Source organism: Dromiciops gliroides, chromosome 3 (assembly GCF_019393635.1).
Source record: "Dromiciops gliroides isolate mDroGli1 chromosome 3, mDroGli1.pri, whole genome shotgun sequence".
Classification (NCBI taxonomy): domain Eukaryota; kingdom Metazoa; phylum Chordata; class Mammalia; order Microbiotheria; family Microbiotheriidae; genus Dromiciops; species Dromiciops gliroides.
The window spans coordinates 288,390,245-288,413,116 of record NC_057863.1 but is presented as its reverse complement, the minus strand read 5'-3'; the positions used below and the strand labels follow the sequence as shown (position 1 = coordinate 288,413,116).

At 36.6% G+C, this 22,872-nt stretch overlaps 1 protein-coding gene across 1 annotated transcript in view; it reads right to left on the bottom strand.

The window, feature by feature from the left end:
- The window catches only part of DMD (dystrophin), a 2,325,391-nt gene that overhangs the window by 411,802 nt on the left and 1,890,717 nt on the right, over positions 1-22,872 (bottom strand). Inside the window, 3 exon segments of the mRNA XM_043994767.1 lie at positions 8,571-8,839; positions 9,483-9,603; positions 20,337-20,493. Coding sequence (XP_043850702.1) covers positions 8,571-8,839; positions 9,483-9,603; positions 20,337-20,493 — 547 coding nt within the window.

Below are 22,872 nucleotides of genomic sequence, written 5' to 3'. Positions count from 1 at the left end.
AATCCAAAGAAAAACATTAGTAAAAATTCTTGAATTTGGCATAAAACACAGAGCTGGAAGGAACCTTAGAATTCTAGTTTGACTCATTTTATAAATGAGAAAAATAAGGTGCTAAGAAGATAACTTTGTTGTTGTTCAGTCATTTTTGGTCATGTCTGATTCTTTGTGACCCTATGTGGGAACTTCTTGGCAAAGATACTAAAAAGAAACTGAGACAAACATGGTTAAGTGACTTGCCCACTGTCACAGAGCTAGTAATTGTCTGAGGTCAGATTTGAACTCAGGAAGATGTCTTTCTGATTCTAAGCTCCATACTCTATCGAGTGCACCACCTAGCTTCCTGAGAGGATAGAATATCTTGGCTCAGTCATGCTGCTTGCTAAACCCAGAAGCACTACTGGAACACAGCTTAGTGCTTTTAGGAATGGCAGCTTGAGACACTGGGGAGAGCCATTCAGAGAATCACTTCCAAATCCTAGCTCTGCCTTAACTGTGTGACCTTGGGAGAGTCACTTCACTTTTCTAGGTTTTAGTGTCCTCATTTATAAGGAGGTATAATAGGTGGCTTCTAATGTTACTTCGGGTCAGAATCTATATTCCTATGATCTCCCTGCAGCAGGTGTTCTTAATCTTTATTATGTTATGGACCCCTCTGGCTGTCTGGTAAAGCCTATGAATCCGTTCTCAGAAAAATGTTTTTAAATTCATAAAGCACATCAGAATACAAAGGAAACCAATTATCTTAAAATACAACTATCAAAATATTAAAAGATATCATGGACTTCAGATTAAGTACCTCTGCTCTGTTCCTATGCTATTAGTTCCTCTCCCAGATAAGTTCCTGACCCTTTAGATTTCTTTCTCTACAGTGACCTTCACAGACACTTTCCTCTTTTTAGCTTCCATTTACATGTTGTCTTCCCCCATTGGGATGTAAGCTCTTTGAGAGAGAGAGAGAGAGAGAGAGAGAGAGAGAGAGAGAGAGAGAGAGAGAGAGAGAGAGAGAGAGAGAGAGAGAGAGAGAGTGTGTGAGAGAGATTGAGATTTCTTTTTTTCTTTTTGCATGTATCTGATGTCTTGGCACTTAACCTAGTGTCTGCCTTAATAAATGTTTGTAGGTTTGTTGACAACTCCAGTGGTGCCAAACTCAAACAGAAATAGATCCCTGCAGGTTGCAAGAATATTGACTTAGAATATCACAAATTAACATCATCTATGCAGTTTTGTATTTTTATTGGCTTTGTCAAACATTTTCCAATTACATGTTAATCTGGTTCAGAACCCACTCAGGAGTTCTGCAGGCCCATGTAGCCTTTAGGTCTTAAGTTTGACACTTCTGGACTATACCAACATGTGTTTATATTTCAGACAAGCACTTTGAAGACCCATGGAATATTGAAGTTTGAGATCATTTAATTCATAGAACAATAGAATGGCTCACTGGTAAGATATTACAACTATGAGATAATTTTTTTAACGGGTAAGGTTGATTTTTTCATAATCTCAATAATAGTTGTTTGTCCAAGAGAAAAATCAGTTCCTAGTATGCGCTTTAGTAATGAGGGATAATCAAGTTCTTCTTGTTACTTATCTCCTATTACCTTAATGAAGTGTGAAAATATGACTCATAATTTTTAAAAGAAAGGTACAGCCTAAGTCCCAGTGGTTTAATTGGTTATACCCTACATTTCAATTTCTTTCCCTTAAAGTTTCACTATTTAAAGAAGAAGCAGTTATTGATTTTAAACCTCCTATGTGAAATTCCATTTCCATAACTGAAAATATAAGATTGGATCTAGAAAACTGGACAGGTTTCTATAAGTTTGGTCAATTTTAAATCCACTTATTTGAGTATTATATTGATGTGTTTAACATTACTTTTAATTGAAAGCAAATACCATAATACTATTTCACATGACCCACAAAAATAGAAGAAATTGAAAATGATGGAATAATCAAATACAAAATAGTTAATTTCTCATACAAAGATTCCTCTAACTCTTACAGAATAAGGTACACAAAAATATAGTCAAAACATTATTTTGGGGAAGGACAAATTTTTATCCTAAAAAACGCTTTTCATATTCCTTTCTAAAATAAGATTTTTGTTCTGTTAGCAATATACACATCTACTTTTCCATCACATCTAGAATTCTAGCTTACTGGCAACCATTTCTCAGTGTCATTGCTTAACTTGTTTAATGGGAGGTTATCTGAGGCATGATATTGGTGCCAGTGTTAAATGGATAAACGTGAAAAATGTAATTGCAGGGCATGACAGCACATCTGGCACCTACTTCTTGGGTTATTTGCTCTTAAATCATGCCTTGTTGTTCTACTTGTAGAAGAATAGCTCAATGATATACTTGAAATTTGAGCATCTTTGAGAAATGCCAAGGGAGAGTTAAAAAAGAAAGTAGGCCAGGAGCTGCCATTTTCTAAGCAAATGTAGCATGTTTAACTAAATATCACTAGTATCTTAGGAATGTGTATAGTTAATGCAACGACTCTATACATAGAATCTAATAAAAATGCCTCATCTCTTAGTTTCTTGTCATATAAAAATGTTCCCAGGAAAACGAAGACTCCATTAATACCACAGATGCAGTGAATTAAAACATTCACACTTTATAATGAGATCAGACCTCTCTGGATACTAGATTATAACAATACCATTTTGAGATCTGAAATCCTTTAATGCTAATGATACGTTACTTAATTTCTGTTTGGAGTAGTCTATAATTGTCAGACAACGTCTCTGGAGGACGGGAGAGCATTTATTGCTGTCTCCTACTGCACCCCAAGTGCTTAGTCTGGATTCTAATGCCAGCCAATTCTCTAGAGCTGCTCTATTAAATGTGAAATCTTTGAGATTATTGTTATCAAATGGAAGCCTGGGTGATGTTGTGGGGAGGGAATTTCAAGGCCCAAGAAAATACCTCTTGAGAAAAAATAATATCATATGGATTCATTAACTGAACATTTTGATTATCTGCAAACTCCTAAATGCCTATGACTAAAAGAGTTGCTGCACAGCTCTCATTTAATTGAGCAACATTTGTAGCATATTCTGGTGCCTATGTTCATTGCAGTCTATTGAAACAAATCCGGCAAAGCTCTTTTTCTGCAGAGGTCTAAATTAAAATGTTTGACAATAAAAAGGACATGTTCACGGTCTCCAACTGTTCCAAAGATTTCCTATCTTTAAATAAAGTTCACTCAGCAATCAAGTCATTTATGAAATAATTGCAGGAACCAGGAGGATGTTTCTCTTATTGCATAGATGTTTATTTTGAATTTGGAAGTCATTTCCTTTGAGTTAAAAATCTATTACATGCCTCCATCTCCTTCCTCCTCACTCATTGTCTTACATCATTTGCCTGCCTGCAACATATATTCTCACATAAGTTGTTTATGAAGCAGCAAATTAATAGTCTTCCTGATTGTTTTTAGTTGGGATTTGGAGAGTTGACAAATGAATGAGTAGAAAATGGCAATTCTACATGAATTAGCTTTAAGGCTCACTAAGAGGCCAATGCAGAACTTAATAAGAAACTTATTAAGAGAAGTAGGACAACTTAATTCAGATTGATTATAGACTTTGGTGAAGACAGCTGGAGTTCAAATGAAACTGAAAAGGAACTTATATGCACTTCAAAGTATGCTAAGCAGATGTCTGAAACAATTACTGTGGGCTGCCTTTTCAGAAGCTAAAGGCATTATGGGAATAGAGTGGTAGAGTCAGGTTCTACTTACATAAGGGGAAGGTAGTTACTGCTAAAGCACACCACACTATCTCAAATCTGATTCTTTTGGGATATGAACTAATTTAGCATTCTTGTCATAATTAAGGACTTCTGGTATTATAAACTGTACTCAAAGTGAGAGAGAATAGGTGAGAACTCAGTCCAGGGCTCTCCCATCTCCACCAGTCAAGCTTTTTTCCAGGAAACCATTCTCACTACACTTGTAAGTAAGTTATGTTAGCTATATCACCACCACACTGACTTAATATACATTTTATACAATATGATTTAATGTAAAGCTTGATTTCAACACACTTAAAAATATATATATATACACACACATATACATACATGCATACACACACACACACACACACACACACACATATATATATATATATATATATTCAAATATACTAGGGATTAAATCATGTTTCCTGAAACATAAAAGTATATTCAGGAAAGATCTCATAAACCATAAACTTAAAGATAATCCATTAATTTTGGCCTCTATAGCTCACTAGCAGCCTCCATCCAAGTTAACTCCCGGAGTTATAATGAGGCAACCACTGCCCCTCCATCTCAACCAGGTGTCAACATTGAAAAGGACTGACAGAACTTTTTATACTTACAGTAACAGAAAAACAACTGAACCAGGCACCTCTTTAGCAAAAATAATCAGCTAAAATAAGAAGCAAACAGATGAGTTCCTTCCTAGGTGAACCACCTTAGTTTAATTCTGTCAGACAATAGCCTTACAGTGTCTTGAGATGTCTTCTCTCCACTCTAAGCAAGGTCACTCATTAAGTACCTGCTATGATGCTCTGATCTAGGCACTGTGCTACATACTAGAGATACAAACAAACAAACAAAAAGGCAATAAGTAATGTCTGCTCTCAAGTATCTCACAGTGTAATAGGGGAGACAACATTAAAGCCACTATGTAAAAACAAGCTATATACGATACTGATTGGAGGTAATCAACACGAGTAGCCTTCTGAGGACAAAAATGGCTAATTGTGGATCTATTAACTAATACATAAACATGTTACATATATAGATTATGCATACTATATATTATATACATATATGTATGCACACATGTACGTGTATGCACGTATGCATGTATGCATGTATATATGTATATATTATTAAAATACCTAGATAATAGGATGTTAGAACAAGATATGATCAAGTTGCAGATGTGTTGGATTTATAATTAGGAGACCTAGTTCCATATGTCATCTCTGATACCTACTATACATCTTGCTCTGGGAAAGTTACTCATCCTCTTCAAGCCATTGGTAAATGCGAGATTTGAATTTGCTGGTTTCTGAGTCACTGTCAGATCAAAATCTATAGTCCAATGAATTTGTCCAAGTGAATTAATAAAAAGAACAAAGACTAGAACACAAATCTCCTGAGGTGAAGTGACTATTGAGGAACCAAAACATTATTTTTTAATCTGAAAACCAAGTCTTTACTCTTTTTAAAAGTACTCACAGGGCAGCTAGGTGGTGTAGTGGATAAAGCACCGGCCCTGGATTCAGGAGTACCTGAGTTCAAATCTGGCCTCAGACACTTGACACTTAACTAGCTGTGTGACCTTGGGCAAGTCACTTAACCCTCATTTCCCTGCCCCCCCCCAAAAAAAAGTACTCATTATGTCTCATGTAGATATCTTTTTTCTACTGTGCTAACATTTTAAAGGAATGATTCTAGAAGAGTCCCTGTTTTTAATTCAGTGTTGGAGTAGGCTAAGGTACAATGAGCCAAGCAACTAATCACAAAATTGGAAGGCACCTCACTGTCCCTCATCTAGTCCAATGCCTACCTGAGCAGGAATTCTTTGTCTGAAGACACTAATAATGGAGACTTTAATGCTTTTGGAGGTCACCAATTCCATAGCAACTTTCATTATTGGCTTTTTCATATATTTTAATGAAACCTTCTCTTCATTCTCCTCCTATCCTTTTCTCCATTGCTCTTAATTCTTCCATTAAATGTGAAGACTGCTTTACCTCTTCTTTTATCCAGCTTACATATCTCCTCTCCCAATTCTTGCAACCATTCCTTATGTGTTATAGCCTCTCATTCTCTCATTCTACTAGTTACTTCCTATGGCAGCAATTTGCAGAGTGGTGAAGGGATAATGGGGGTCCTTGAGATCTTTTCAGGGAGACTATTTTCATAATAATATTATAACATTTTCACTTACAATATGGTAAATATCAATAAATAGCATGCCACATAAATAAAAACTCTTTATTGGGGGGGGTGCTTAACAAGTTTTGAGTATAAGGGAGGGTAGTCCTGAGACCATAAGGTTCAAGAACCACTGATGTATTGGATGCATACCACAGTATATAAATATATTTCCTAAACTGTTATACCCTTAATTGACCATACTCCTGATGCAGTATGACCAAGATGGGGATACAGTGGGATTATTACTTTCCCCACTAAAAAAAGTGAAATTAATGAGTGCATTAGCAGTTGTATCCTCAATTGCTAAATATAACTATTGGGCAAAGTCAAAATTATTCTGGTAGTTTCATCTTTCCCTCTTGGTGGATATAATCTATACCCTAACCTTGATTACCACCAGAAAGTCTCAAAATATACACTACAGAGTACATGGAATAAGTAGTTTAGAAAAGCTATATAGAACAGCATATTTACCAATTTAATAGATGTCTGACACAGAAAGTTGGCACATGCATGCTGTTATTTCCAGGCCTGCATAGATATGGCATTTGCTCAAGAAACAAGATTGCAATGTGATGAGTTTTAAGTATATAGCATAAGGGGGCAGCTAGGTGGCGCAGTGGATAAAGCACTGGCCTCAGGAATACCTGAGTTCAAATCCAGCCTCAGACACTTGACATTTACTAGCTGTGTAACCCTGGGCAAGTCACTTAGCCTCCATTGCCCAGCAAAAAAAAAAAAAAAAAGTATATAGCATAAGACATTTAGGACAATGCTTTATTTCTCCTAATGTCTGCTTCAATGTTTAAAGTGAAGTAGGTATACAAACGATAGTGAAATTCTTGGCCCTATAAAACCTGTTTCTAAGGAAATAGGTCTAGATTAAAGAAATCTCTCATTACTGCATTTGGATGTTATAATGACTTATTTTGGGGGTATTTAGAAATATACTCATTGGTTCTACATCCCATCCATCAAATTTGCAAAGATGACAAAAAAAAAAAAGAAATTGACAAATTTTAGCGGGACTGTGGAAAAAACAGATACTAATGCACTATTGGTGGACCCGTGAATGGGTCTAGTCATTCTGAAAAGCAATTTGGAATTATTCCTCAAAAAGTCACTACATCACACATATCTTTTGGTTCTGCAATATAACTGCAAAGCTTATGTTCTAAAGAGATCAAAGAAAGAGGAAAAAGTCCCATCTCTTTTCACAGTAGCAAAAATCTAAAAACTAAGAGGGTATCCACCTATTAGGGAAAGTTTAAACAATTATGGCACCTGAATGAAACAGAATATTATTGTACCATAAGAAATTATGAAACAGTTAAATGAGGAAGAGCTATATTAAATAAGACAAAATAAAGTGAGCAGAATTAGTAGAGGAATTTATATCATGAAAGCAGCATTATAAAGAAAAACAACTTTGAGAGTTTTCAGAACTTGGATCATGGAATGACAAACCAAAATTCCAGAGGATTTTAGATGATGCTCTTTGTCTACCTCCTGAAAGACTAGTGATGAACTCAAATCGCAGAATGGTTTAGACATTGCCAGTGAGGGAATTTGCTTTCCTTGACCATGGATATTTGTTATGTTTCTTCTCTTCCTCCCTTTCTTTTTTCCTTCTTTCCTTCCCTTGTTCTTTCCTTCCTTCCCTTCCTTTTTTTTCCTTCCTTAATGTTGGGGGAGAAGGGAAAGATAATAAGTGCTTATTAATTTTTTAAATCCCAATAAAAGTGGCAGCTAGGTGGCACAGTGGATAAAGCATCGGCCCTGGATTCAGGAGGACCTGAGTTCAAATCCAGCCCCAGACACTTGACACTTACTAGCTGTGTGACCCTGGGCAAGTCACTTAACCCTCATTGCCCCTCCAAAAAAAAAAATCCCAACAAAAAAGAAATATACTCATAAAAATTTGACCTATAAAGGATGTAGCAATTTCAAGGCATGGCATTTTGCTTTTTTTTAAATGGCAAACAGAATGAAATATGGTCAAATAAAGTTTTATTTTTCTTTCAGTTGAGTTATAGTGATTTTAGAAATAAGTTGATAAGGATATCATGGACAAAATAATGGGCACAAAGAACAGAAGTATTTGAAGGCTAGAATCTAAGGTTATTCCATGGAGCTGAATTTTGTAGTTTGATATTAGAAGAAAGTATGCATTTTATGCTATTTATTATGATTTGTTCCATTTTATAGTGTTCAGAAAATCTTCAGCCAGTGGAAGAGATCAGGAAAGCCTTCCTGGAGAAACTGAAGACATAGCTCAAGTCCAGAAAATGACTTGAACAAGGTCATACCATTTAGTTAGTGGCAGAGTCAGGACTATTGACAATTTGCACTTAATCCCAGTACTGTGATTTTTTTACTGCATACCCTATCTCTATACATTTAAGAAACATTATAGGTAGGGCTATATTTTGACCATCATAACCACCCATGGTTAGTTTCAAATTCAAGGAGATTCTATAACTTTTAAAAAGAATGGATTATAGAGTTTTAAGCTTCCCTCAGTTCTAGGAGTGTGAGTTGAAGAATCTGCATCAAATCTCATATTAGAATTCTTTTGGATGATACCAAAGGATGAAGATAAGTGGTACACGATACCTTGACTTTCTCGAGGTGATCCTGCAGAGAGTCAATTAATAGATCTCCCACTGGCTGCCAAGAGCCCTTGATCACTTCAGCCTGACGCAACTTTAGGTCTAATCCATCCATTGCTTCCTGAAGTTCCTGTAGTCTTTCTATGGCCTCATCTATCTTCTTCTGCCAATCAACAGAATGTAGGTTCAGTTTTTCCCACTCGGTGTTGACCTCATCGGCTTGTTTTCTCAGGAGTCTTGTGACATTCTGGGCCCTCTCCTCAGGAGGCAGCTCTAAATTTGTAGTACAACAAGCTGTTAGGTCACATTCTTTATTACGTTGATGTTTTTTTTTTTTAAAAATAGCATTGAATGGTTCATATTAGATAAAAGGGAACATTAACAACAAGAGATAGGAATGCTGCTTTAATATAGCTGTTTTAGATGTCACAGCATAATTTTGGAAATATGAAGCTATAACATACAAAGAATCCTTGCTGAGTCTTTTATGCTTTACATTGGTCTCATGCTTAACTCTATCTTGTTTCTTCAGAGTTCCAATTAGACTGCTGAGCTAAATAATGAGAATGATGTTTGGGTCAAATAAGAATTCATTTGGATTAGTCTCTTAAACTGGTAATTAGCTTATAGTCTCTATAATGGTAAAGTTCCTTCTAATAACTACAGTCATTTTAAAAAATTCAGCTATTTGTATCTAAGATGATTTCGAATTTTGTTTATAAATGGGCACACAAGTTTACCCACTGGAGACTGAGATTTTTGATTCTTTCCATCTATAGGGTTTAATTTGAATTGATTACACAGTAACATTTAACCTGGAAAATATAAACTCTCCTGACACAGGGATTAAGAATTTATGGATTTCTCAGTCATTACTGATTCTTCTATCAATATATTATGACATCTTTACAATTACCTCTAGGCTCCTGGTAATGCTTCTCGAGTCCCTCCAAAGGTTTCTCTGAAAGAAAGATTCTCACTGTCTCAAGTGTGCTCGTGATTACAGGTTCTTTGGTTTTTAACTCTCTCTTGAAGGCCTGTGAAATCAAACAAAAAGTGGTGTAAATGTGGTGACTCAGACTTTTACTACCAACTCACACTGGGTGTTTCCACATGGATTATGATTTTACCAGGTCAACTTGTAATTCTAATATTCCGGCAATTTGACTGGTGCCAAAAGGATGACAAAGAGTAAAAACCATTTTGACAATCAGGAAATCTTTAAAAACTCTCCCCTGTGCTAATGACCTTTCATTTTATATAAGAGTTCTTGGTTTAATGGGACTTTCAGACTTGAAATGTAGGTTGCAATATGTCTGACAAAAAAAAAAAAAGAAATGCAAATATAGCCTAATGGAGCCTAAAAAAAAGCCCCACTATAAAAACCCAAGGGATTTTCAAAATGCATTGATAAGATAGAATGTCACCTGAGATTGTATTCTTATTCCATTTCTATACATATATGTATTTTTCAACTGTAAGTAGCTAAAAAAAGATATGGCCCGAGATTGAAGAAATAAAATAGAAATAAAATATAGCTTGTACTAATGTTTGAAAAGTCAAAGCTATCCCTAGTCCTGTCCACTGTAAATACTTTGTCTTGTCGAGAGAGTGGGTGCTGTATACTTCTCAGGTATAAACAGACATTGGGGGTACTGTGCTTAGGAGACCTTCCTGGTAAGTTCCCAGGGTTGTGGAAAACAACTAAATCTGATGGAAAACTTACCAATACTTCCACTAGTCAGTCAATGAGCATTTATAAAGCACAATTATGTGTTGGCCATTGTGCTAAACAATGGGTATACAAGGAAATACAAAAACTTGTCCTTGCTTTTAAGAAGCTGAGTCTAATCAGGGAGACAATGTGAAAACAACTGTGTAAGCAAGCAAGCAAACAAACAACACAAACAAGATGTATACAGGATAAATTAGAGATAATCAGTAGAAGGAAGGGACTAGCATTAAGGTGGATCAGGAAAGATTTCTTATAGATGATGGGATTTTAGCTGGTACTTGAAAGAAATCAGGGAAGTCAGGAGGCAGAGATGAGGAGGAAGAATAATCCAGGCAAAAACGCCTGCAGTCTACAGTCTTTGAGGTACAGCAAGGAGGCCTGTGTCACTAGATTTCAAAATATGTCATGGGAGTAAGGTGTAAGAAGACTGGAAAATTATAAGGGGACTAGGTAGTGAAAGGTTTTTTGAATGCAAAGGAGATTTTATATTGGATGCCAGAGGCAAGAGAGAGCCAATGGAGTTTATTGAATAAAAGGTAACATAGCCAGATTTGCATTTTAGGAAGATTAATTTGACAACTGAATGGAGAATAGATTGGAGTGGTGAGACTCTTAAGATCGGGAGACCAACCAGGAGGCAGTTACAATAGTCCAGGCATGAAATCCTGAGGGTCTGGCAGTGTCAGAAGAGAGAAGAGGATGTATACGAAGAAGGTTACAAAGGTAAAATTGGCAGGATTTGGCAACAGAATGGATATAGGGGAGTGTGGGTAAGAGTGAGTTGAGGATGACATTTAAGTGTCCAGCCTAGGTAATCAGGAAGATGGCGGTACTCTCCGAAGTAACAGGGCATTTAGGAGGGGCAGGTACTGCAGTGACTAAGTGCTGGCAGATCTTTGATCAAATGAATCTATTCATGATCATAAGAAAGCATCATGGGGGGAGCATTTCAGGTAAAGCTTGGGGACAAGACAGAGTTGCAGGACCAGAGGTAAGGGGATACAAATTAGAGGTGGCAATTCCCTATTCCAAACATCTAATTTTATAGATAAGATTATGTAATAATTAGGTATTAGTATTTTTGCTTGCAATTATGTAACTTTAAAGACGAAGTCTAGTCCAATCTTGTCATTGTAGACATTGAGTGAATTAGTGGCAGAACGCTTTTATATATATATATATGTGTGTGTGTGTGTGTGTACACACACACACACAGGCACACACACATACATAGCTTTTTTTTTGTGGGGCAATGAGGGTTAAGTGACTTGCCCAGGATCACACAGCTAGTAAGTGTCAAGTGTCTCAGGCTGGATTTGAACTCAGGCCCTCCTGAATCCAGGGTCAGTGCTTTATCCACAGTGCCACCTACATGACCCTGGCAGAACACTTTAAAAGAAAGAAAACAAAACAAACAACCCTTACTATAGAAAAGGCCAAATATAGTTGTTGATGGTTTAAAGAGCCTTTCTGGAGAAACTAAAAGTAAATTTTATTAGACAACAACAACAACAAAAAATCCCTAGAGTAATGTGAAAACTTAACCCAGTAAAATGTTCTTAAATATTTTAGCGGTAGTAACAATGAGAAACACTTCACAGAATCATGGATCCTAGTCCTCAAAAGGACTTTAAAGACAGCCAGACTTCTCCCTTCATTTTGCAGTTGAGGGAACTGAGGCCCAGGGAGATTAAATAACTAACAACAAGGTTAATACCAAGCCACTGATCAGTTCTTTTTTTTCTCATAGCCCTTTGGTTCACGTATTTATTGTTTCACTGAGAATTCATCTGACTATATCCTGAAAAAGGATTTAGAAATGACAAGGAATATTTAAATACAGATACAGAACTCTGCCCATAATCTTTTAAATTTCTCTCTTCCTTCATTTCCCTTTGTTTCCTGACCTATCTTTCCCTTTCTCTTGTAGACCCTCTCGACCCATCTAGTCCCACAAAGTCCATAACTTCCTTATGCTTACTCATGGATCAGAATAGAAAGAAAAACCAAAAATGGGTATGTCATTGCATATAGGCATCCATGTCATTATCATCTCCTTACTGACTGAAACTCATTGGCTTGTAGTGGTAGGCATGTCAGTCATACATGGGTGCCAGGCTCCTCAAGTCAGCCCTGAGGGTGTTTGACAAGGGGAGGCAAGATCTGCTCAAGGAGAGTCATGCCCCTACAGAATAATGCATATCCAAGCTGGCTGTCAAACTGTGAGCCAGGAGGAAAGCACTTTAAGCAGTGGTTGTGGGGAGCTGATGCCTTGGGAATTGGAAAGCTGAAGAATTCTTCCTCTGAACATTATAATGGTTACTACGGCTAAGGCTCAAGGCTGGTTTTCCGATCTAACTACTTTTCTTCACTCTATGGGTCAAATTATCATTGGGATACATGGGTGGCTTCTCAAGAGGAAGGGCTGGAGGACCTGAATGCAAGTCTTCCTGATTCTGAATACAGCTCTATGCTGTTTCCCTCACAGGGAGAAATGACCAACTTGAAATGTAAAAATGAACATCCCAGTTTTTAAAGTTTAGCTCTCAAGGAGTCCTGTGACAATGTTTAATAAACACTTCCTAGTAGAACAGTACAGGAATGCTTTGCAATTTGAGAAACAAGATTTCTCAATGTGAAATATAGGGTAGGTCTGAGCTATTTGCCTCAAACAACATTTCACAAAGCATTATATTGTGCCCTAGAAGGAAGGAAATCTAAAGGATTAGTTATAAGGGAACATTACTAAAAACAAGGAAATACAGGGTTAAGCTTCTTTTTATAATACATTATCTGTTAATTGTTAAGAGGCAAAACGATACCCAGACTCTTGAATTTTATAAATAGGTGTCATGTGTACCTCTCAGATAAAACCTTTGTTGAATAAATTTTTAGAATATATGCACATGAGAAACTACTTCTTGGCTCCTAGGCATCAACCAATATTTGGAACCTGAAGCTCATGCTTTAGTCATATTTCCTATTACCTATATTCTTAGAAAATCAAGACTAAGATTTATAATTCTGTCTGATGCTCCCTTCTCCTTAAATTTCTTGAAGAGATAAAGTTCTTGATAATTTTAAGTATACAAGGCTCTGGACCATTCATTTAAAAGAACAAAATGTCCTGAGGTCATCTTCCATATAACATAAATTTCATGAACTCATTGGTTTTTCTAGCTATGGAAGTCAGTAGGTAGTCCACACAATGAATTTATGTGAAAAAAAATTGGAAAATGTTTTTTTTTTGGATAGTGAAAATCCCATAAAGGAAGCAACTATTCTGAATTCTAACATGTAGAATTCACATAGACATATACAAACCCCTAATGTTTTTTGGAAAGTGATGGTTGTTGGTATCTCCAACTCGACAAACACAAAATTAACCTCATTATCTTTTCCCCCAAATGTTTCCCTTTTCTCTTTTTTCTTGTTACTTTCAAGAGCACCACCATCCTTCCATCTGCCTGGGCTCACAACTTTATTGTTACCATTAAATTCATGTCTGTGGCTCTCATAGGATTTATACCACTGGGACACAAGGGGTGGTGTGGGGAAATTTCTGATAAGCAAGCATGTTTCTTTATAAACTTTATAAACAGAGGTGCACTTGTAAATTATTTTTTTTTGTTGTTATCAAATATGTACGGCAATTGTACCTGACAGAACTTGAGTCAACAAATGCATGCAAATTTGCAACTGATGTTTGTGGAGCAAACAAGAAAGAGAAACATGAGGGGAAAATAACATATTGATATGGTAGCATGACCAGAAGTTCCTAACAAAGTTGAACATATCATACTTGCCTTCAAGACAAGCAGTTCCACAAACAAACATGTTTATCTGAGAAAAGGAAAATAAGGATAGTCGGAATGAAAGGTCAGACTGAGGAAGAGAGGTTCCTTTCCAGATAGATTAAAAAAATTATTAAGATATGAAGGAAGCAATGTAAAGACAGAATGCTTAATAGAATCTGCACCCTGGAGAAAAATTAAACAACAACCACAAACAAACCTAGAGGCTCAATCTTCCCTTGCCTAAGAAATTACATGTACTAGGGAGATGAGGAAAACCATGAAGAATGGCAAAGAAGCTAAGGAGAAAGAAAAAATTGTTAGCTCTTTCCTGTTTACTATTTATCAGAAGAGAGTTGTAAGAAAAGATGAGATTTATGGGGGATCAATGAAAGCTTCTTAGAATAGAAAAAGTCTGAACCTTGAAGGAAGGAAAAGTTGTCAACAGGTAGAGATGCAGGGGACATCAATTCCAGGCACAAGGAATAGGGAGGGAAGGGTGGATAGGATTATGATAAAGAGTGGGCTGATTTAACTGAATATGAACCTGATGGGCTATGAAAGAAAGTCATAATACTTTTCAAATTATAACTTAAATTTTTTAATGTACCTTATATTTCACTCACTTGATAATCAAAATAAAAGTATGAAATAACAGTATCAAATATAGCTAGCCAATAAGAGGAATAAGAGGAAGCAAGTATGTTTAGAGGTATGTTGAAAATAAGGTGATGATCATTGAAAATGTAGGGATGGGGGGCAGCTAGGTGCCGCAGTGGATAAAGCACTGACCCTGGATTCAGGAGGACCTGAGTTCAAGTCCAGCCTCAGACATTTGACACTTATGATGTAGCCTATCCACATATATATATATATATATATATATATATATTTTGGGGGGGGCAGGGCAATGAAGGTTAAGTGACTTGCCCAAGGTTACACAGCTTGTAAGCGTAAAGTGTCTGAGGCTGGATTTGAACTCAGGTGCTCCTGACTCCAGGGCTAGTCCTCTATCCACTGCACTGCTTAGCTTCCCTATCCCTATATTTTATTTGTTGGGGGCTTTTTTGTTTGTTTTTGTTTTTGTTTTTGATTTTTGTTTTTGTGCAGTCGATCAGTGTTAAATGACATGCCCAGGGTCACACAGCTAGTAAGTGTCTGAGGCTAGATTTGAACTCAGGTCCTCCTGAATCCAAGTCCAGTGCTTTAACCACTGCACCACCTAGTTGCCCCCTCCTCATCTATAAAATGGAGATAATAAGAGAATAATTGTGGAGATGTTGTGAGGAATAAATGAGATAATATAGGAACAGTTTTGCAAAACTTATAGCCAAATGTTATATAAATGCTATATAATAAATGATGATGGTGATGGTGGTGGTGATGATGATAATGATGCTAAAGATGATATTACTAGGATATAGGTATGAAAAACTATCAAGTTTGACTTATGTTTCCAAAGTTGGTCTGGCTAAAACTGGACCCTTGGGATCTTCTTAAATGACCATGATCCTGTATAATCTCAAGTAATCACAAGGTATTCCTGGTAATAACTAGGTTAGTTCTGGCTTCTTCTTAGAAATTTAGGTCTTTACCAGGAGCAGAAACAGGACCGTAACTGTACCAAACTTTAGATTAGTTTACAACTTAATTCCTCTGGAGACCACAGTCTTATGGGGGGTACTCGTATAGTGCCAATCAGGGGAACAATCTCACTACCAATTGCCAGCACTAAACAACAAACTGCCACCAACAGATTGACTATGGGGCCATAACTATGAGTGATGGATAAAAATCACAGTGAGGCTATATATAAGGGAAGGGAAGTAAAAATGACAGTTCCTCAAAAGTAGAATAGGTGGTTTTAGAAAGTAGTGGATTCTCTTTCAATGAAGATCTTCAAGTGAACTTGGGGATGCTGTAGAGGGGTTCTTCTATAGTAAAGATTGTGCTAGATGGCCTCTGGGGTCCATTCCAATTGTAAGATTTGGTGATTCTTCAACTGAATTAGGACACCCAGGACTAGGTTGCTGATTTGACATAATACTAAGGACTAAAGTGCTCAGAATGAAATACTTTTCATATTATACTTGGCATATTTTTTTTGAATTTAATTCTTCTCATTTAGTTTCCAAATGGTACTCAATAACAAGGAAATGTAGGAAGCTAATAGACAGTCTGAAATATGCCCAAAGAAAGCAGGCCAGCATTGATACTAGAATTAGCCTAAATGAATGTATAATTTGCAGTCAATGATTTCAGGATAATTTCATTGAATTTCTGAACTTCTTTCTTACTTTGTGTTGACTTCAGAGGAAATCGAATGTGCATAATATATGGCCTGACAAAAGAACAAGTAAACTACTTTATTCAAGCCTTTCCATTTGTCAACAGCACCCATGCAATAATGGCTTTCTGTCCACTGTTTTAATAATGTATACATTGATTACCTCCATCTAAATCTTAACCAGAAATTCTAAGGGATCTTTGAAGGTATCCTTAATGTTTTCTAGGGAAGGGATTATAGAGATTTTAAATTAAAAGATGAAAACCTAATGACAAACAATTTCATAAGTAAAAAATGCAACTCCCTCCCCCCCAAATTCATACAAGCTTCCCATGAGTAGGACTTAATCTCCATTTGTATTTTAGGGAGGACAAAGAGAATTCGATAAACTTAGGCTTTATGACAGACTCACAAGAAATTCCCTTTATGATTTCCTCCTTTTCAACTCTCTCTGGGTTAATCACAGAAGGAGACATGTAATAAATATCACTTTAGTGACTACTCAAGTAAAACAGTGGAAGTTATTTTAAAAAAGAATGTTTTCTGAACAGGATGATATTACAGCACTAATTAATTTAGTTAGGCAAATAACAAATATAAGGAAGACTCAGGGTACTTTAGTGCCAAGATACAAAATTTAGTGACATCATGGCACAGTGGAAAGAACAACATATTTAGCATCAGAGGATTTCGGTTTGATTCCCAGATTTTCTATGTGATCTTTCAAGGCAAATTTCTGAGTCTTTTTGGGTCACTGTTGTCTTTCCTGTAAAATGAAGAGGTTGGATTAGATGAGCTCCAGGGTTGTTTCTTGTTCTTTGATAATGACTCTATACTTGCCAAAGCATACCTTAGCTACAGCTATTTCTAGTGACATTTTAATACATGTTAATATTGTTTTATCATTGACTTCTGAGAATCATTCCAATTAAAGAAGGTACTTTCCTTCTCTTCTGACTTTGAGAATATCAATATATTCTCGTGACCAAGAAAGTCGCCCTGGTCACTGGTACTATATTCTGGGCCTAGTTGTAGAGATTATCTGTCTGTTTTGCTTCTATGAACTCTATCTCCCTCTACTAATGAAACTGAGATTAGACTATTAATTTTCCCCTTTAAGAATAGATCTGAAAGTAGGAATTTATTACAAATCTTGGCTATAAATCTTTACTGACAAGTGGGGTGAGACCACCTATGGTTTTGTGTGAATTACCAAGTTTATGGAAAAGTAAGGTGAAAATGAACTACATTTGATCATAGTTTCAACTTTTGCCATCTTAATGGGATGTTCGTTCCTTTACCTAACTCAAAGAAAGGTGTGAAAATTCTAAAATGGAGGGCAAATTAGGTGGTAATTGGTAGGGAGTTGGGAAGGAAGAAATAACCTACCAAGTACCTTAGATAGAGATTGAATTGATGAAAAGGAACCTGCCATGACATTAAAAGTAGCCAACAAAACTGACAAACCAAGAAATCTGTGAAGAAAGAGAAGGCTCGTGGTGTTCTTGAAAAGCATGACAAAGAAAAACAAAACTCTGCAAATACAAAATCCGTCAAAGACAGACTTGATGGGAACAGAATTTTGTTTAGTTCTTGTTTTCCTTCTCTCCCTCCAAGTGAGCTCTGATGAATAGACAAGAGTGGCCCAGTTTCAGTGATTATCTTTTGTTCTTTTTTCTATAGGCAACAGGAGCATCAGTAACTAGACAGGTCTCACATTAAACTACAAAAAGGTTTACTGCATAAATGTGTGAAAGAAACTGAATAAAACATGTTGCTAAATTGTTCTATCTTTGACACTGAGGAATGATGATATTCTTTGGGAGGGCTGTGTTCGAGATAGGAAGAAGCGTGTCAAAGCACTTGGGTTAGGCTATAAAGGGAAAAGGCTTGGGTCGTCCATGTATCTCTCTCTCTCTCTCTCTCTCTCTCTCTCTCTTTCTTTATATCTCTATATATGAAAAGACTCTGGTTGTAAAATAAATAGAAAACCCCTGTTCTTTTCTATTACTTTCTCTTCTGCCACTGCAGTTGCCTAGAGCATGATGTTAATGAGGTTTCAGTTCATCTCTGACCACAGGCCAGTTCACCCTCACCATAGGCCAATTAGCTTCATTTGGTACATGGACACATGTCATGACCCCTTTCTCGGGCCTAACTATCTTTGCAAATGAATGTCATTGGTCACGGAGGGGTTGGGTGGAAGGATGTGGAAAGCTCAAGTGAAACTCTTTGACCATTACTGGAAAACAAATCAAAGGATTTGCTCTTTGGATGGTGGCCTGATTTCATCATCCCTCTATAAATATAGAACAGATCAGTGTTTCATCTTTTGGGATGTGCAGAAGTAGCACAAAGGGATAGTTTTTGCAGGGTGGTTCATTCATTCAGCAAGTATTTAGTAAGTATTTATTCTGTGTCAAGTACAATCTTAGGTGTGGGGAATCTCAAGACAAAAATGAAACAGTTCCTCCCTCAATGCAATATTCAGAGGATGAACTTTTAGACTCTTGAGCTATGTAGCAATATTATTTTCTAAACTATAAGAAGCATGTTGGAAGGCCCTGGAGGTGGTAAACCCAGCATTCAAGTGCCTCTGAGACACACTAGCTATGTAACTACATGCAAATCACTGCACTGTACAGAGCATGAGGTACCTCTAAGACTTTACATTATAGGCATGTTGTCAATCTGCATACTGGAGATTCTCCATGTTGAATGAAACCATAGGTCTGGAGACCCTCAGCCTCCCCTCCCCAATTATAAAATATTTAGCCATAAAACTTTCCCCTTCACAGCCAATAATTTTCTTCTGAGCTCAATTAAAGAGCTAAAAATAACTAAAAACAAAAATCCAAACTACTCCAAAGTTAAAGTAACACCAAAAAAGACTGGAATACTTGTAAAATATCATTTTATAAAAGAAGGCTAATTTAAGTAATTAGATCTTGCTCTGCATCATAATGGTGAAAAGAGAATTCAAGCAGCCAGGTCAGATAAAGTCCCTATTAAGCTCCTTAAATGATTTGTGTTTTAGCTCACACCTCTTCCATCCAGATAGTTCTTTGCTTTGTGTTGACCCAGACCCTGCATGGCCTCAAGATTTACTTCCTTCCAAATGTTTTCCCTGACTAGGCCTCTATAATATTTGCTCCCTTACTGTGAATTCCCTCAGCCCTTACTTAACCTATCTATATGATGACACTTGCACATCCTTGCTGATATGTTGGCTTGGAAATGTTCTTTAGTTGTTTACTGTTGTAAATGTGCCATCCCTCCCTCACCCCATGGAAGGCAGAGACTATAGTATGACAGCAAGGTTGTGCAAGTGGAATGGATATGCTAGATTAGGAGTCAGGAAGACCTGAGTTTGAATCCTGCCTTAGGCATTTTCTCTCTGTGATCTTGGGGCAAGTCACTTAAACTACTGTGAGTTTCCAGTTTCTTCATTGGTGAAATGGGAATAATAACAGTACCCATTTCACAGGGCTGTTGTCATGATAAAATGAGACAATATATTCAGAACATTTTGCAGAACTTGACATACCAGATATTATTATTATTATTAGTGGTAGTAGTGGTAGTATAGCTATTATTATAGTTCAATTATAGTTGATTTATATGCAGTTCAATTATAGTTATTATAGTTCAATGTTTCATATACAGATGTAATACATGGTTGCTGAGTAAAAATAAGTAAAACTGTTTTTCTTTTCTATTTTATTGACATTAAATCTTTCTTCCTAATGATTTGTAAAGCTTATCAGAATAATCCTATATTTTTCTCCCATGTGATATCATAAGGATAACTTGGATTCCTTTTTACAATCACTTACATCATTGCTTGTTAGAGAGCACTTGACTTTAGTGAGCTAAGGAGTTTACTCAGCTTAAGTCCGTCCAATTCCCATACCAAAATTATTTCCTGAATACTACACTTTAAGAAAGTCTTACCCTATGTATATCATTCTGTTGCTGTACGGCAGGATAATCGCCTCCAATGGGTGCCTGTCGGCTTAGTTCATCATCTTTAAGTTGGAGCCACACCAAAAGTTCCTGAAGAGAGAGATGCAGACGCTTCCACTGGTCTGAACTCACTTCTAGATGAGATCTGGAAAATAGAATCACATAATGTACTGAGAATATACACAAGCATAATTAGCCCCAGGAATGATCATCCTCTAGGTATGCTTGGTGTCAGTGCTGCATGAACTTAAATGTAAATAGCCAGCTCATGGTTTACCTTCCTCAAATTTCTGTGCACTTGAAGTTGAGATTTATTGGAAGCTGACGTAAGGGGAGATAAAATGGCAAAGCTGAAAATGGGCAGGTACTTGGTGGATGGAACCAAATACTCCATTCAGCTACTGATTAATTCATTTCTCTTTCTCCCTTTGCAGACAAATTTCTTGAGAAAGTTATTTACGCCTAATGTCACCACTGCCTCCTCACCTATTCCCTATTTAATCCTGTGTAACCTTCCCTGACAATTCTATTGAACCTGTTTTCTCAAGGGTCAGTAATCACCTAATTAAATAGTCTATTCCCTTGGCTTTGTCACTGAAAACCTTGGAATTTCTCTCATCCTTGGTTTCTAAAATGACACACTCTCCTGGTTTTTTTTCCCCTTAGCTTCATATTTTCTCCTTTGCCTCCTTCTTTTACCAGCACCTTTAGGTAAATATTCACTAGGGTTTCTTGTCATCTTCTTTATTATCTGACATTTGGCAATCTTATTCACTCATTGGACTTCATTTCTCCCCTCTACCCAGATGCCTCCCTAAGATATATTTCCAGACCTCTTTCTCTTCCAGGCTCCAGACCTGCATATCCAACTGCCTACAGGGCATCTCCTACATGGAAATCCCACTGGTATCTAAACAACAAAAATACTCAAAAAAGGGTTTATCTTTTCTCTCAGACCTCCTCCTCCTCCTTCTCCCTATTTCTTTATTTCTTTCATTCACATGACTATTCATCCATTTCCCCCCTTTCAAAAAGTTAATGTTATTTTAAAAAGGCTTTTTATAGAAATCATTTGTTTTTACATTATCTAGATCCCCCTGTATTTCTTTCCCATTGCCACAAAGCCATCTTTCATAACAAAGAATAAAAATGATGTTATTTTGATTCTTCCTTTTTTTACATTTTTTAAATCCAGTTACCAGCTTCCACTTATTATCTAATAATATCTGTGTCTATCACTCCCCAATTACCACTAGATTACAGGCCCTCATAATTACCTGCATGAAATGTTGCAACATATTTTTCTGCCCTTCTCTCTTTAGTTCATGCTCCATATATTGGCCAGATCATCTTTATGAATATTGAATATATGGACATGTTTCTCTTCTGTTCAAATCTCTTCAGTAGTTCTCACTTGCTAGTTCAGTCTCCTTAGACTTACATTTCAAGCCATCTACTATGTGGGTACCAGCCTCCATTTTGAACCTTATATTTGATCATCCAGTGTCTTTCCCCATCCTAGGCACTGTCTTTTCACAAAAGAAACACCATTGATCACTGAGCTGTTCTTGTTGATGTTGGGTTTTTTTGAACAGCATCTAATAGTTCAATTTTCATCATCACTTCCTGTGGACTGTTGTATGCTGTGTGTGGAATATTTAGCAGGCCATGCACTCTATCTCCATGGATATCCCCATTATAGCTATACAAAAGTAGAATGGGAGACCTTGGGAGCTTGTTGATTTCTCATCATTTTATATGGAGGCTGGAAGAATAAGCATCAGTCAGAGCTACCATAGAAGGGATTCATGCTCAGGCATGGTTTGGACTATGTGGCTTCTGAAATCTCTCCTGGCATTATGCTTTTGTGAGTCAGTGATAGATTCTGGCTCAACATGTTTAAGATATGCCTCAAACATTTTATTTGGTAAAATGTCAGCAGGCCAAGTATAGTATTTTCCAGTGACCTCAATGTCAATGAAACAATGAGAGCATAGAAGACCTTTTTTATAAAGTTAAGCCTTTCAGGTATTTTTTAAAAACGCATTTCTGCAAACTCTCATGTGCTGATTATTTTGTTGCAGAAATTACAGACACCCATAATGTTAGATCTGGAAATCAATAGTCAATAAATAGTGATTAAGCCTCTACTATATGCTAGGTACAATGCTGAGCACTAGTAATACGAAAATAAAAGACAGTCCCTGCTTTCAAAGAGCTCATAGTCTGATTCAGGGAGACAAGATGTAAAGTACTATGTACAAACAAACTATTTATAGGATAAATTAGAAATAATCAAGAGAGGGAAGGGAAGGCATCTTAGAGCTTATTTAAATTTACAAATTTGGGAGGCCCAGAGAATCTAAGTGACTTGCCAAAGATCAAGGTTTTAGCTAGATCTGTTATGTTTTCCTAATGTGCTTCTTGAGGAAGTCAAAATCACAAAAAAAGAAACAGAAATAAGAAAAACATCAGACTAAACCATGCACAAACACAGAAGATGTGTGTGGTGGAGACAACTAAA